This window comes from Diabrotica virgifera, chromosome 6, assembly GCF_917563875.1.
Source record: "Diabrotica virgifera virgifera chromosome 6, PGI_DIABVI_V3a".
Classification (NCBI taxonomy): Eukaryota; Metazoa; Arthropoda; class Insecta; order Coleoptera; family Chrysomelidae; genus Diabrotica; species Diabrotica virgifera.
The window spans coordinates 198,311,697-198,329,315 of record NC_065448.1 but is presented as its reverse complement, the minus strand read 5'-3'; the positions used below and the strand labels follow the sequence as shown (position 1 = coordinate 198,329,315).

The 17,619-nt window shown below is 32.8% G+C and overlaps 1 protein-coding gene across 1 annotated transcript in view; it reads left to right on the top strand.

Annotated features, from left to right (window-relative positions):
* The window catches only part of LOC126887123 (integrin beta-1-like), a 75,006-nt gene that overhangs the window by 40,245 nt on the left and 17,142 nt on the right, over window positions 1–17,619 (top strand). The window contains exons 3-4 of the mRNA XM_050654481.1: window positions 2,789–2,926; window positions 14,093–14,297. Coding sequence (XP_050510438.1) covers window positions 2,789–2,926; window positions 14,093–14,297 — 343 coding nt within the window. The remainder of the gene's footprint in view (window positions 1–2,788; window positions 2,927–14,092; window positions 14,298–17,619) is intronic.

The window sequence follows — 17,619 nt, the reverse complement described above, 5'->3', positions numbered from 1 at the left end:
CTGTTTTTTTTAATTGTTAACCAAGAGCGCTAAGTGAGGCAGCCGTCAATGTGAGTGCAAGTGAGATGCACCATTAGACGGCCGGAATGGTACATCTCTTTCGCACTCACTATTGAGGCCGCCTATATGCAGTTAGCGCTCATTGTTAATAATTAAAAATAACAGCTTAGTATTAAAATAATGACAAAAATTTCTTCAGGATTTTGTAGGGTGGACTTTAAACTTTGATTTGGTCACCTTCTAACTTTCATAGTAATAATTTTTAACTGAGCTATTAAGCCTTGAAAATGGCGATTTTCGCGTTTTTCAAATATTAAATCGCGTATAACTCGACAAAAATAAATTTTAGAGAAAAATCACAAGAGACCTTTTTTGCTTATCCCGCTTATCCTTTTTTGCTGGATCCCGCTTACTAAAAAAAGTTTATTAATAGCAAGCTGAAAATTTCTTAATAGCTTAACGGTGTCTAGTCGGACAAACTTTGATGTATGGGAACACTGAAAGATGGGAAGTTTTAATTGTGGAACAGTTTAAAAATTTGGAACGTCAGATTACGAAAACGTTCCATGTGTTTTGTCGGACAGAATTTCCAATTGATTTGTTACCATTTCATTAAACCCTCATGCAAAAATCAGACTGGTGTTTATCACCAACTGGGCATTTTAATGAGTGGAACACGAAGAACATGTCAAATGACAGAAATCATGTTGGTTAGTAATAGCAGTCTGATTTTTGCACGAGAGTTTAATGAAAGGGTAACAAATCAATTGGATGTTCTGCCCGACAAAATATTTGGGACGTTTTCGTAATCTGACGTTCCATATTTTTAAACTGTTCCACAATTAAAACTTCCCCTGTTCCAGTGTTCCATTACATCAAAGTTTGTCCGACTAGACATCGTTAAGCTATTAACAGATTTTCAGCTTGCTATTAATCAACTTTTTTTTGATACGCGGCATCTAGGTCTATTATAATGATCCAAAAAATCTAAGAAAATTGAACAAATCGAAAAAAGTAATGTTTTGAATTTGTTTAAAAAAATTGTTTAAAAAATTGTATAAGGAACTCTTTTTTAGTAAGTTTGTGCAAAAAAAATCGAATTAAAATAATTTACCTAACGGGGGCGACCATACAACCTGGACTATACAACCGCGAGCAATTCAAACTAATCGGAAATCAATCGGTCATTACGAACCATTACGAACTTGGGTCTCAAGTTACGTCACGACTCCCTTCTCCTCGAGATGCGCAATATATTATCTTGTTATTTATAGTATCATGTTTATTTGAGATTTTGTGGCTTCTTTTTGAATCCACCTTATGAAATGAGAAGCTTTGAAAAGTAAAAGTTATAATTATTATCTCTGTCTGCTTAATAATAATTTTAAAGTATTCTGCTTTTTTATATTTTCTTTTTCAATTATATGTCAAACCTTCCAATTTTGGCGTTAAATCAGAATGTATCATCTCGGTCAGCATAAACATTATATTGTTTATGTAACCGATCTGATTCATTTTGAAGCGTCCAGAATTATTATAAGGTAAATATTTATTTTGAATTACCTAAATTTATGGTTATGAAGAATTGTAAAGGGTCATTAAAAAAGAGGTCGCGTTGTACGACAATTCAAATCAGCTGACCGGACATTTAAAAAATTACTCACTGCACTAAAAAGCATCAGACGTTCTGACCTTCATCAACAGAAAGCGAATGTGTGTTTATAACTTCAGCAAACTATACAAAAAAAGGAGCCAACCGGAAAGATTAAACACTGAACAATTTATTATTTTCTTAAACTTATTTCAATAATAAAAACAACGAAAATTCAGATTAAACACACTTTTATAATTTTCCTATTTTTCTTTCCTATAAAGTTTTGAATTTTCTTTTAAATTTTTGAATTTTTCTGAAAATGTATAATATTTAATCAAATTTATATGTTTTATTATTAATTGCATTGAAAAATAATAATACATTAAAAAAACGATTCTTCTCTTTATTTGTAAATTTCCATATTCCCGGGAAATCAAAAGGGGCCGGAAAAATGGAGCTCTATGTAAGAGATAAAATATGAAGATATTGTAAATATTTTTGTAGACAAAATGAATACTTTTTTCTAAGTTATTTGTATTTTTTTATTATTAGGTACATGCATATTTTATTAGATAAACAACTAATTTGACTTCGTAAGTCCTAGTAAAGTAGAACCGGAAGTAGATACATATTTGAAATTTTCGTGAAATTTTGCCTCGATTAATATACAATTTCACTAATTTTGAGTCATTTTTACCTAAACTTTTGTTTATAATTGTTTAGCGGAAATGACTTCAAAACCGGAACTAAAGATTCAAGCTCGACTCTTCAATACGATTATGTTGATACGTCACATTTAGGTACTATTTCTGCGACTATAATATATGACACTTCCGGTTAGAACATTTTAACCGAAAATTATATAAAAAACAAAAGTATCTCTATATTTGTTCTCGTCTTGCTAAGGCATGTCGAATAATATATCGCTTATACTAGTTCGTTGACTTTAAAACGATACTTTCGGTTGAAACTTTAAACAAAAAGTCCGATGTCAAATTTCTGATCTTTACCATTTGAATACCATTCGACACCTCACTTGTCATTCTATCAGGTATAATGACGGAGGAGTTGCGTCTACGGACGGACGGGCGGACAGATGGGCGTGAATATGACCATAGTATTTCCACCATTTCCCTAAATCCAAACATCGATTATGTTAATGATTGATTTGTGAATAAAGGTTATTTTTTATAGGAGCAGGAATCTGCGAGTGTGGAAAATGTGCATGCAATGAAATTCCCAGGGGATATGGTCAACGATATTATGGAAAATATTGTCAATGCGATAACTTTTCGTGTAAACGAGCAAACGGTTTACTATGTTCCAATAGAGGTAAGACAATACATAAAATCTAAATACATTTTTCTGTTTTTGACGTTTGGATTTCTAACCTGGAAATCGTTTTCAAAAAATTCCTCATTCGATTATAAGGATGGGAAATTAAAACGTCAAAAGTAAAAAAACATTATTAAAATCCATTGTGGTTTATTCCCACAAAAGAATTAAAGTCTATTTAAATAAATTTAGAAACATGCATTCTATATTCTCATTTGCATACGTTGCATTTCGGTGTTTTGGTTTATACAGTACATATATTAAAATTTTGTCAGATATATTTTCTTCTGTTTCAAAAATATAAATAGGTACTATAAAGATGTGAAGTTCTACATTATGTCCCTGTAAGTTGTGTCCATATGGAAAACTTTCTTATTGTTAATTTTACGAAAAAAGGTTATTCTTTATAAAAAGTTCTGCATGGTCCAAAACCCAGGATTAAACTATCAGATATCAAATTTTATAAATGTTATACGAGGTATATCAAAAAAAGTTTGAATTTCACTCAAGAGTAAAGTAGCTTTATTTTTCACAATCTTGAAAATTGCTATTATGAAAAGTTGTTTGGAATTAAAAACTATATTCTAATGCAATTACATCCTTCTAATTGAAAAATATTTTTTTTGAAAAATTATGGACAACATTATTTACAGTTATTCAATTCAGATAACTCTTATTATTAATTGTACGAAAAAAAGTGATTCTTAATAAAAAGTTCTGGATGGTCTAAAACCTAAAATACAACCATCTTATATCAAATTTTACCAATTTTATACGAGGTAATCGAGGTATGTCAAAAAAGATAAATTTAGATCAAAAGTAAAGTACATACCTTTATAGTTCACAATATTTCAATTAGAAGGATGTAATCAGGCCCGTTTTTAGGGTCTTTGGCGCTATGGGCACCATTTTGACAAGCGCCCCCCCCCCCTCCCAACCACCAAATATACGCCAACACAACCCGGCCACTAGCGCCATATTTCGAAATAGATTTCCGCTTTTTCTTGTACTTTTTTTCTTATTTGCCAGTTTTGGTTCGGGGGGGATCTAACCCCTATTCTCTTTACAAATAGAGAATATTCCATTATCCACCACCTATGGACCCGCCGTGTCCCGGACGCATATTTACAGATGCTTGCGTGTGTAGACACCAGGGTGTTGAAATCAGTTAGGGTTTGGAAAAAAAGTACATTTACACATGCTAGCGCGTGTTGACACCACGGTGTTGAAATCAGTTAGGGTTTGGAAAAACAGTACGTTTACAGACGCTAGCGTGTGTTGACACTAGGGTGTTGAAATCAGTTAGGGTTTGGAAAAACAGTACAGGCACAAATACTAGCAGATTTGGACACCAGAGTGTTGAATCCAGCTAGCTTTTTTAGTAATTAATATACATGCATAAATGCTAACGGCTATTGACTTTGATTTTATATACCTACTGCTGTGGAAAAATATTTAAGTGATTTAGGTATTAGTAAATAATTAAACGTTGTTGGGATATAAACAATAATATATTAACACAAAAGAACAACATAAAAAATAATGTTGTTCTGAAGCTATTTGCTTATGGAATTTTTATAATTAACTATTTAGATGGGAAATAAGCCACAATTAAATTGAAAAAAATAATTTTATTAACGTTTCGATGCCCAAATCGGGTGTCGTTGTCAAAATAAAAAATACTACTACAGGGTGTTTGGTAAAGAATGGGCCGTAGCTTAACCTCAGGTTCCTGAGGTTAAAATAGGCCGATTTAAGCTAACTTACCTTAATACAAAGTTTATAATAACCGAGATACAGGGTGTCAAAGTTAAACTTTTTTTTATTTATTATTGAATATTTCCTGACAGGCATCAGATATCAACACGAAATTTAGTATGTGGGGGTTTTTCGGGACGAGAAAACTAAATTCCCTACCAAAAGTTATGTGTTGCCCAGAGGGCGCCACATACGCCTTTCAGCACTCATTTAATACGTTCCATTTTTTTTTATCCGTCACTCAGTATAATTTTGACATTAAAATGTGTATTCCCCTATTAGTTTTACTTAAAAAAGGTATACCTCTTTCATCTCCCTAAACTCAACCGTTTACGAGATAAACGCATTTTAAATCTGCGGTGCAACATAATTTTTAGCATAATATCATTGTAGTTACACCAGAAAAATAACTTAAAACCATAAAATTATCCACAAATGTATAGCAAATTTCTTCAAATGGAATTTGCGATGCAATGCCATACATTTGAGAACTGGCACAATTATTATGGTTTTAAGTTATTTTTCGGGTGTAACTACAATGATATTATGCTAAAAATGATGGTGTATCGCAGATTTAAAATGCGTTTATCTCGAAAACGGTTGAGTTTAGAGAGATGAAAGAAGTATAGCTTTTTTAAGTAAAACTAATAGGAGAATAAAAATTTTAATGTCAAAGTTATACAGAGTGAGGGATAAAAAATTTTAACGTAATAAATAAGTGCTGAAAGGCGTATGTGGCGCCCTTTGGGCAATACATAATTTTTGGTAGGAAATTTAGTTTTCTCGACCCAAAAAAACCCCACGTACCAAATTCCATGTTGTTATCTCATATCTGTCAGGAAATATTCAATAATAAATAAAAAAAAAGTTTAACTTTGACACCCTGTATCTCGGATATTATAAACTTTGTACTAAAGTAAGTTAGCTTAAATCGGCCTATTTTAACCTCAGGAACCTGAGGTTAAGCTATGGCCCATTCTTTACCAAACACCCTGTATATTAAACAAAAATGTTGTTGCTTAGTAAAAAATTCTACTAGTAATTTTAATTTAATCTGACTCATTTATATTGGCAATTCATACATATATTATACATTTTAAAGTATTTTTTACTAAACAACAACATTTTTGTTTAATTTAGTAGTACGTATTTTGTATTTTGACAACGACACCCGATTTGGGCGTCGAAACGTTAATAAAATTATCTTTTTTTAATTTAATTGTGGCTTATTTCCCATCTAAATAGTTAATTATAAAAATGCCACAAGCACATAGCTTCAGAACAACATTATTTTTTATGTTGTTTTTTGTGTTAATATATTATTGTTTATATCCCAACAACGTTTAATTATTTATTAATACCTAAATCACTTAAATATTTTTCCACAACAGTAGATATATAAAATCAAAGTCAATAGCCGTTAGCATCTATGCATGTATAACCACTAAAAAAGCTAGCTGGTTTCAACACTCTGGTGTCCAAATCTGTTAGTATTTGTAAATGTACTGTTTTTACAAACCCTAACTGATTTCAACACCCTAGTGTCAACACACGCTAGCGTCTGTAAACGTACTGTTTTTTCAAACCCTAACTGGTTTCAACACCGTGGTGTCATCACGTGCTAGCATCTGTAAATGTACCGTTTCTCCAAACCCTAACTGATTTCAACACCCTGGTGTCTACACACGCAAGCATCTGTAAATATGCGTCCCGGACTGGCAACCGGCAACCGTAAAACAAAACAAAACCGTTATTGACGCTTAAACAATAACAGATTAGCATAATAATCAATAGGTTTTGTTACTACGGTATCACGGACCACCCTCCCACCCTTATTATTATAATTGTAATTATTATTCTACTATATACACTGTACTCTGCCTTTATAACATTACATCTTGATATACTAGTTCAATATTAATAATAACATCACACTTTCATGTTATATTATCTTTGTTGTAAGTTCATCAGTTCATCGGTTTCTATTTACATTGGTTTCTTCCGCATTTTCAAGTTTGAAAATGTGGAAATCAGTTTATCACAGTCAAGTTTCAAGGTTATGTCACTTTGAGTGCACAGTAACATCAAGCTGTTTAGCTTTTCATCTGCAATTGTACTTCTATTTTCTGACTTGATTTTCTTCAAGGCCGAAAAACTCCTCTCTGCCGAACAGTTTGTAACTGGCAGAGTCAAATACACCCTAATGGCTACTTCCAAATTCGGAAATGTGCTTGTTAAACTATTTTCTTTGATGTATGAGTAGCAGTCTCTTATTCTCTTCAGTTTCTCAGCCTTCATGTACATTTGAAAGTGATGACACTCTTGTACGAAGTCATTTTCGCAAATGTCATTGGAGTAGTACTGAGCAACCTTTTTAGCTTGTTCCACTAGATCTTCATACTTCTTCTCGTGAAGTTGACTGAATATTTCAAATCTTTTACTTAGATTTTCGTAACTATTTTTCCGGCTACTGAGCTGCACTACTAGATGGTCGAAAATGGGTTTGAAAACTCCAGTTCTATATCTTGTTCTAGGATCCATTTTCTCAAACTGTTCATCCCTTTGTTCATCAAAAAACATGGTACGTTTTCTTGCTCTGTCATAAGAAGGGGTACTTAAATTAGCCATTTTCAAAGCTTCAGCTTCAAAGTCATCAAATTTTTCACTTTTCTCGTTTAAGAACAACGATAAAGACTCAAGCTCTTTTGTAGCACCAAGTAGGTCTAATTCTTCTGTTTGCAACGTTTTGCTAACTTTGTCCACTCTTTGCAAGATATCATTCCAAATTACAATTAAAAGAACTGTTTGGAAATTCTCCAAGGTTTTAACAAACCCTTCTGCTGTCAGCCGTGTGTCTGGTGTTTGTGTTTTATCCTTAATCAAATCTTCAAGGGCAGCTTTGATTTCTTTATGGCTGGTAACCAAAGCAAGTAGTGCGTCGGACCTGGCTGACCACCTAGTGTCACTCATGGATTTTAACATCAGAGTTTTCTTTTCTTTTTGTGGTTTTCCATCATTGCTCTTCCCTATTAATGCTTTTAGGACATTCCATCTATGCGTAGATGCTGAAAAAAAATTGAAGAGGTTTTGAACAAAGTTGAAAAAGATTACAACCTCCACACAAGCCTTTTCGGCCGCATAGCTGCCTACAAGATTAAGGGAATGTGCGACGCACGGAACATAATCTGCAAGGTGGTTTATTCGTTTAATCCTTGACTGTAATCCACTGTAAGGGCCCGACATGTTTGATGCATTGTCATAACTTTGGCCACGACAATTTCGAATGTCCAGTTTCAGATCTTGAAGAGACAAAAGGATTGCCTCTTCAAGACCTTCAGACTTGTGCGATATACGTGGCAAGAGTTTTACAAGCCGCTCTGTGGCACAAGCATCTTTTAGGGACACATACCGTAAAACTACCGCCAGCTGGTCACTATGTGACGCATCAGGTGTCGAATCAACAACCAGGGCAAAATATCGTGCTTGATTAATCTCATCAATTATTGTACGAGGCACCTCGTTGCTCATGACGGTAATAAATTCATTGCATACGTCTGATGACAAGTATGATACATTTCCTTTACCCTTATTGCCGTATTTAGTGAAATGTTGTGCTAAGAATGGATCAAACTCACTAATTAGCTCAAGGCATCCTAAATAAAGGCCATTGGAAGTTGAACCTAATTCTTGATTGTCACCTCGAAACGGAAGTCCTCTAGATGCCAAAAATTTTACAACTGTCACTATTCTAGTTAGAACGTCTCTCCAATACTTCACCTCTTGTTGATGCTGTGAAGAGACCAAGGACTCTACGGAAAGAGACTTTTTTCTTGAAATTAATTTAAGGACATTAATCCTGTGGTCATTTGATTGTTCGTGTGACTTGGCTAAAGTTAATGAATGTTTCCAGTCACAGAAACCTTCACAAAAAGAAGTTCTTTTATTTTCTGGTTGAAAGAGAAGACATGGAATGCAAAATACACAACCAGTGGATTTTGAATACAAAAGCCAATCTCTTCTAAAACGTTCTCCGTTCGGGATTTCGCCTGAAAACAAATTTACTGAAAGCTTACGGTTTTTTTTAACATCATTTTTATAGTACCGTTCTGACTTTGAAAAATCTGCTTGCAAATCTTGCTTGACATTTGAATTGATTATTTGAAGAACTTGTTCATCGTTTTTTGTGTCCCAAGTGGCCGGATCATCTAGTGTAAAATCAAAACTATTTCTAGAATATGGGTTTAGTGGTTCTACGGTAACCTGCTTAGGCCTACTAGGCGAATGATGTGTACGAGATGTGGTGGATGGTAAGGATAGTTCAGAAGCTGAACAAAAATTCTGATCATTTGAAGCTGGATTTATGTTATCTGAACATGATGAGGCAGAAGCTTCATTTTGAGGCAAGCTTTTTTGAGTGTCAACATTTTTGTCATTAGAATTATGTTGACTCGTATGAACATCAGATACAACGTTAAAGAAATTACTTATTCTAGGAACCTTTTTTAGGAAGATCGCCTCTTGCGCTATTCTCTGATTTGCACGTTTACGGAATTCAGCGCCACTAGGTTTCTTTTTCTCACTCATAGTAGCCTACTACACTCACTAGTCACCAATCACATCAAAAAAGAAGCAGCGAAGCGCTCGACTGAAAGAACTGATGCACGATGCACGTAAACAAACAGCGCAACCGTGGAAAGACCACGCCACAATAGACTGTCCAGTGTCTAATACCTGACTGTGGAGTCAAGAGACAAAAGGGATGTTGTGGTGAGGATGGTGGGGGGAGGCGGGCGGGCTAAAAATAGACACATGTAGAGCGGCGCGCTTCCGCTTTGTTCCGTCGTCTAGGACCGGCGCGGGCGCGGCGTTGAGGTCGGGTTGTGGTGGTGTATTTTACGCTGATACCCTCCCAATGATTAAATCGCTATTCGTAGTTTTTGTTTACAATTTGCCGCGATCTCCAGAAAATATTTGTTTATTTTAAACTATTATTAAAATTTTTATTTTTTTTATTATTTTTTTTCTTGCGCCCTCTTGGCGCCCCCAGGCTCGTGCGCCCCTGGGCACGTGCCCAGCGTGCCCATTTATAGAATCGGGCCTGGATGTAATTACATACTGAAACATATTTTTTAATTCTAAATAACTTTTCATAATAACAATTTTCAATATTGTGAAAAATAAACGTATTTTACTCTTGACCGAAATTCATATTTTTTGTCATACCTCGTATAAAATTAATAAAATTTGACATAAGATGGTTGTATTTTAGGTTTTAGACCATGCAGAACTTTTTATTAAGAATCACTTTTTTTTCGTAAAATTAATAATAAAAGTAAAAAAGTTAGTTATCCATAATTTTTCAAAAAAAAATTTTTTCAATTAGAAGGATGTAATTGCAACGCGATGGTTCGCCTTAAATAGGCAGGGTTGTTAATGTTTGTTTCAGAGTTGTGACTGCATAGCTCCACCGAGGACGCATGAGATGCAGAAATAGCTATCTGGAGATGGTGGTCCAACTCTGAATTAAATTAAAACAAAACTGCCGTTATCTCTTTTTCATCTTTACTCAGAATTAAGTATTATAAACTGTCTTTCGGTACTTTTTCTTGACGAAGGGAAGGTAAATACGTGGCCAAAGTGTCCTCTATTTGCTTTCTCCTATTTTCGTCGTCTCTGTGTTTATATATTGTAAAAACCTAAGATACAGGATGCAACCAGAAAGCAGTTTATTAGCGAAAAGTCTTAGATTTAAAATATTGTTTATTATATTTTTAATTTCAATTATTCTAATCGTTTAAAAAGTAGTAAACTTTGTATCTGGGGCTTTTCGTTGTTTTCCTCGTATTGCGAGAGATGTCGCTAGATTGCGTCTCAAAAGGTGGAATCATTGCATCGCGATGGTTTGCCTTAAATAAGCAGGATTGTTAATGTTTAGAGTTGTGACTGCATAGCTCCACCGAGGACGCATGAGATGCAGAAATAGCTATCTGGAGATGGTGGTCCAACTCTGAATCAAATTAAAACAAAACTGCCGTTATCTCTTCTACAATATAGTTTTTAATTTCAAACAACTTTTCATAATAGCAATTTTCAATATTGTGAAAAATAAAGCTACTTGGCTACTTTAATCTTGAGTGAAATTCAAACTTTTTGACATATCTCGTATAACATTCATAAAATTTGATATCTGATGTTGAATCTTGTGTTTTGGACCATGCAGAACTTTTTATAAAGAATAACTTTTTTCGTAAAATTAACAATAAAAAAGTTTTCCATATGAATACAACTTGCAGGGACATACTGTATAAAGTTATCTATATAAAGATATCTTTTCTTGTAGCTTCAACTAAACGTTAATTGATATAGATCGAAAATTGTTCCTTCTCCGAGAGAATCTAACATCATCCAGAGAACAAAACAGAGAAGAATTCCCTTCCCTGCCAATACGGATAAGGAAGAAACAATGAACACCAGTGAAAATGATAGTAGCCAAATCACGGATGAGAATAACGGAGGAACTAACATAAAGGAAGTACACAGTCAATAAAATCTCTAAAAACGGAAGGAAAACTCTCATTCGAACAAAAGTCCTGTAGATTGCAGAAAATTCACCCATCTCTTGGAAAACTATAATGAAAAACCAAAATATAATGGATAGCCTTTCCATTAGAGGAAGAAAAAGCTCAAACTGCTTATCAGTGGACTTCCCTCAAATACAAAATCTTAAAACATACAAACAGAAACGTGAAGTAAATTCAACAAAATGACAAATATGAAGTCAAGGAAAGCAGAGAAAAAACGCCTAAAGAAAACTTTTGCTCTAAAAACCAAGCTCTGCAACCTCAAGATCCAACCATCAGAAATCAAATTTTATCAAAATATGATGTCAAAAAATATTAATTTCGCTCAAGAGTAAAAAAGTAAATTCATATTTGACAAAAATCGAAAATTGCTATTATGAGAAGTTGTTTGTAATTAAAAACTATGCTTTAATTTGTAATTCCATCATTCTAATTGAAAAAGAATGCAAATTTTTTTCAAATTACCGATACCCAACATCATTTTTATCATTAATTTATAATTTAACGAAAAAAAGTTATTCTTCATAAAAAGCTCTACATGGTCTAAAACCTAAGATGCACCCATCAGATCAAATTTTACACGAGTAATGCAAAAAATATGAATTTCGCTCAGGAGTAAAGACCTTTATATTTCATAAGATCGAAAATTGTACTTAAAATTATGTTGCTTGGGTATCGCTAATTTCAGAAAAATTTGCAATTTTTTTCGATTGGAAGGATGTAATTACATATTAAAACATAGTTTTTAATTACAAACGACTTTTCATAATAACAATATTCGATATTGTAAAATATAAAAGTACTTTACTCTTGAGCGAAATTCATATTTTTTAGATAGATCGTATAAACTTGATAAAATTTGAAATCTTATAGTAGTGATAGTTGCATCTTAGATGTTAGACCATGAAGAGCTTTTTATAAGGAACAACTTTTTTGTAAAATTAATAATAAACAAGTTTCCCATTTGGTTCCAAGTTACGTAAACACATTGTATATTAGTTCAGTGTTTCACTAATACAGTAGTTACCTCCTATGTGTTTATTTAAAGAAAATTATCATTATATATGCGGCATTTTTGAAGTGAGAACTTCTTTAGGGACGTTGTGCGATTTTTGGATAGGGGAAAAACATTTAATTCGCGACCGTCATTGCGACCGCCATCGCTTATGCTATATATTATTTGTATGTATGTATATATAAATTGGATAGAAGTATTTAAATTTAAAATAAATGTAAAACCTATTTTAGGATGGGAAAAAAAGATTTATTTCGCGACCGTCATCCCTTCGGCGAAATAAATTTTGTACGTATCTATACATAAATTGTATAGAAGTATTTAAATTTAAAATAAATGTAAAACCTATTTTTGGATGGGGAAAAAAGATTTATTTCACCACCGTCATCGCGACCGTCACCTTTTCCGCGAAATAAATTTTGTACGTATATGTATTGAAGTGAAAACTTCTTTAGGGATGTTGTGCACTTTTTGGATGGGAAAAAGTATTAAATTGGCGACCGTCATCGCTTCGAAGAAATAAATTTTTGAAGTGAAAACTTTTTGAGGGTCGTTGTGCATCTTTTAGATCGGGAAAAAGTATTAAATTAGCGAACGTCATCGAGCGAAATAAATTTTTTAAATGAAAACTTCTTTTGGGGACGTTATGCACTTTTTAGATGGGGAAGAAGTACTGAATTAGCGACCGTCATCACTTCTGAGAAATAAATTTTTGAAGAGAAAACTTCTTTAGGGACGTTGTGCATTTTTTGGATGGGAAAAAGTAATAAATTAGCGACCGTCATCGCTTCGACGAAATAAACATTTGAAGTGAAAACTTCTTTATGGACGTTGTGCTCTTTTTGGACGGAAAAAAGTATTAAATTAGCGACCGTCATCGCGACCGCCATCGCTTCGATGAAATAAATTTTTGAAGTGAAAACTTCTTGAGGGACGTTGTGCACTTTTTGGATGGGGAAAAATGATTAAATTAGTGACCGTCATCGCTTCGATGAAATACATTTTTGAAGTAAAAACTTCTTTAGGGATGATGTGCACTTTTTGGCTGGGAAAAAGTAATAAATTAGCGACCGTCATCGCTTGTACGAAATAAATTTTTGAAGTGAAAACTTCTTTAGGGACGTTGTGCACTTTTTGGCTGGGAAAAAATAATAAATTAGCGACCGGCATCGCTTCGACTAAATACATATTTGAAGTGAAACTTCTTTAGGGACGTTGCACGTTTTCAATGGAAAAAAGCATTAAATTAGCGACCGTCATCGCTTCGCTGAAATATATTTTTGAAGCGAAAACTTCTTGAGGGACGTTGAGCACTTTTTGGATGGGGAAAAATTATTAAATTAGCGACCGTCATCGCTTCGACTAAATACATTTTGAAGTGAAAATTTCTTTAGGGACGTTGTGCAGTTTTTGGATGGGGGAAAATTATTGAATTTTTGGATGGGGAAAAAGCACTGAACTCGTAATTTATATACTATAAGAAGTTTTCACTTCTGTCAGCACTCCCACGAGTGCCTTCAATTTTTTTATCTTGTTTATCTTGTGCTCATGGGCGCCCATACCCATGGGCAGGGGGGGCGTGCCCCCTGGCTTTTAGAGTGCCTTAAATTATATATGGTGATCCAAAGTATACAAAATGTAATGTGCAAGGGCGTGGCCCCTGGCCTTAGTGCCTTAAATTATATATGGTGATCCAAAGTATACAAAATGTAATGTGCAACATCTTCACGTTTGCCACCCCTAAACATTTTTATATGGGCGCCTGTGCTTGTGCTCATCTTTTTTATCTAAAATTTTGTTTATTTTAAGGAAGATGCAATTGCAGTAGATGCGACTGTTTTCCTGGATATACCGGAGATGCATGTGAATGTGAAACAGCTGAATCAAACTGTAGACCTTCCAGTGATGACGATATTTGTTCCAATAATGGAATATGTGTATGTAATCGGTGTAAATGCAAGAAAGGATATTCTGGAAAATATTGCGAAGAGTGTCTGTCTTGCGAAGTAAAGAGGTAAATTTTGACTTTAAATATGCCAAATAAGTTAAAATATTTTTTGTTTTTATTGGATAGTCTAATATTATAATACCAGGTGTCCACTTACATTTTCCCCCATTTTAACTGCCTATAACTTCTAAACGGCTCAAGATAGAAATATGCGCTTTTCGCTGAAATGTTTTATTTTCGTAAAAGTTGTGTTTGAATGAATTGAATTTTTTATATCGCTTTTATTAAATGGCGGATTAAAAAAAACGATTTGTTGACTTATTTTTAATGGAACACCCAGTATTTTTTTTGTAAATTGAAATAACGATCATTCACCTATCCAGCGATATAAAGTTTTTTAAAATCGGTTGTCAAATAACTGAGTAATTAATTTTTCAATTGAGAGAAATTTATACATATTTTAACACAATATGTGTTTCTTCCATTTAAAATTAAAATGTTGTCTGTACAAAACACACGGTGTTTCTTTGTGACACAGTTAGAATTCCATATAAATATCGCAGAAAAATTTACGTGTCACAAAGAAACTTCCGCCCATGGGGCGACTATGTGAAAACTTTTTTGACATTGTTTTGATTTTTATAACGTACCTATAGTGCATTATAATTTTCACTGAACATAGAACAAAGATTGAGCTTTCAGGTGGTATTTTTAAAATTATAATAAACCGAAAATGTACTATATCATGACAAAACCTAAAAAAGTGTCACAAAGTAGCCTCATTTTACGGTATGTGATTTCCACATTGCATCTCTCATTTTAAAAATTAATTATTCAATCATTTGACCACCAATTTTAAGAATCTTTATATCGCTGGATAGGTGAATGATCCTTCTTTCGATTTACAAAAAAATATACTGGGTGTGTCATTAAAAAAAACGTCAACAACGTTTTTTTACATAATCCGCCATTTTTTTAAAGATATAAAAAAATTCAATCTATTCAAATAAAACTTTTACTAAAATAAAACATTTCAGCGAAAACCTCATATTTCTCTCTTGAGTCGTTTAGAAGTTATAGGCAGTTAATGGGGGAAAATATAAGTAGACACCCGGTAAAACCTTGGTTCTAAAAGGGCCAATGTCATTTTTTTTATTTTTTGTACAGCTTTTTTTTAAATATAACATTGACAAAACAAAACGCAAAAAATCGATATTGGCCTTTTCAGCCACTGTAGATTATTATAATAATAAGGCTTGGTTCTAAAATGGCCAATTAGTGCAGTCACTGAAGGTAGATATGAGCTATTACCTCCGATTTGAACCTCCATCGATTTGCTGGAAAATTGGTGAGTGGTTAGAGGATATCTCAAGGAACAAAGGTGACATAATGCCAACTTACGCTTTTACCCTGGGGTGGGTGCCACCCCTTCTCAAGGGTGAAAATTATTTTATTAAAAATAATCCCATAATTCGGTAGAGGGACAAATTCTAAGCAAAATTTGTTATATAAAGTTATTAAAATAAATCAAAACTTTTTTGTTATTAAATATCAAAGATTTTAATTTTTCGTGAGAAAAATGCATGTTTTTAACCGATTTTTCACAAATAACTCAAAAACTGTAAGTTTTTATAAAAAAATTATTCCTACCAAAATTTTAGCTAATAAAAAATTAAATAAACCTCTTACTAAAAAAACCTTTTAATGTTAACTGAAAGTGAGTTATTGGTAATTGAATGTACATTTTTTTCGGTGAGTACCCAAGTCTAAGTATTCAAGCTTACATAACGGGAAAATTATGCATTTTATAACATAAACTTATTAAACGTTTGACAAAGTACTTAAAAATATCTATCAAATGAGTCCTCGAACAAGTTGATAGCATTAAAATTTATGCTCCAAAAATGTTTCAAAATTTATCTTCTAAAATTTTTTCCAAAAAATGTTAATGTTCTTTTTTAAATAACTCCGTTAATTTTTAGGATATCAGATTAACCTAAAAACCATTTGAAAGTTTGTTTCAAGGGTAATTAAACGACGTTGAATTTAATCTTTTAAACCCCTTACTTTTTTAAAAATAAAAGGTTAAATGGCCCTGGTTACATGGTTCTCGCAGCAAAATTTAAGCTTTAAACGTTTCTATCTCGGTTTTTTTACCCTACAGAAATAATAAAAAAGGTAAAATATATCACACAGAAAAAACTAAAATTTGGTTATATCATTTTTTACGTATATTAAGTATTTTTGGAGTTATTATCAAAAGAAAATGAAAATTACGATCATTTTAAAAATTCTGATTTTTTTAAATTATACCTTTTTTTCAAAAATTTTCATTCTAAACCGGTCAAAATTGTTGAAATCATTACTTATGCTAATATAAAAAAATTATTGTATGAATTTTAATTTTTGTGGAAATGGCTTATGTATTATTTTTCACTTTTTCCTAAAAACTTCGAAAGGTTTCTCGTATTTTCATCATAACTTGCTTAATTTTAATGCTATTGACTTCTTCTGAAGCTCAATTGATAGGTAATTCGAAGTGCTTTGACAAGTGCTTAGTAAGTATATTTTATAGAATGTATCGTTTTCCCGTTATTTAAGCTTGAATACTTAGATTTGAGTACTCGTCGAAAAAAATTTACATTCAATTACCCATAACTCACTTTGACTTAACACTAGTGTTTAATTCTTTAAGTGAGAAGTGTATTCAATTTTTTATTATCTTCAATTTTGGTAATTATAACTTTTTTGTAAAAGCTTATAGTTTTTGAGTTATACGTGAAAAACAGCTTTAAAGCATGCATTTTTTTACGAAAAAATAAAATCTTTGATCCTCAATAACTCAAAAAGCATTGATTTATGTTTATAACTTTATATAACAAATTTTGCTTAGAATTTGTTCTTATATCGATTTATGGTATTATTTTTGATAACATAATTTTCATCCCCGAGAAGAGGTGGCTTCCACCCCCAAGGTAAAAGCGAAAGCTTGCATCATGTCACCTTTGTTACTTGAGGTATCCTCTAACTACTCACCAATTTTCATGAAAATCGATGGAGGTTCAACGAAATCAGAGGTGAAAACCTTCAGTGACTCCACTAAATGTCAATTGTTTACTGATTTGTACAGATTGAATTCAATATTGACAAAACAAAACCGCAAAAAATTGTAATTGGCCCTTTAAGCATCAAGCCACAGGATACTATATTTATTTGCGGGCAACCTAGAAGACCTACATATCCCTATGAACAAAATCACGTATTACAGTCAACAATATGGACTCAATATAGGGGTAAAGAAGACAAAGCGTTAGCAAGGAAAAGGTAACAGAAGGTCAACTCTACATCAACCTGATCCCTGTAGAAAGAATGACGCACTGCAAATACC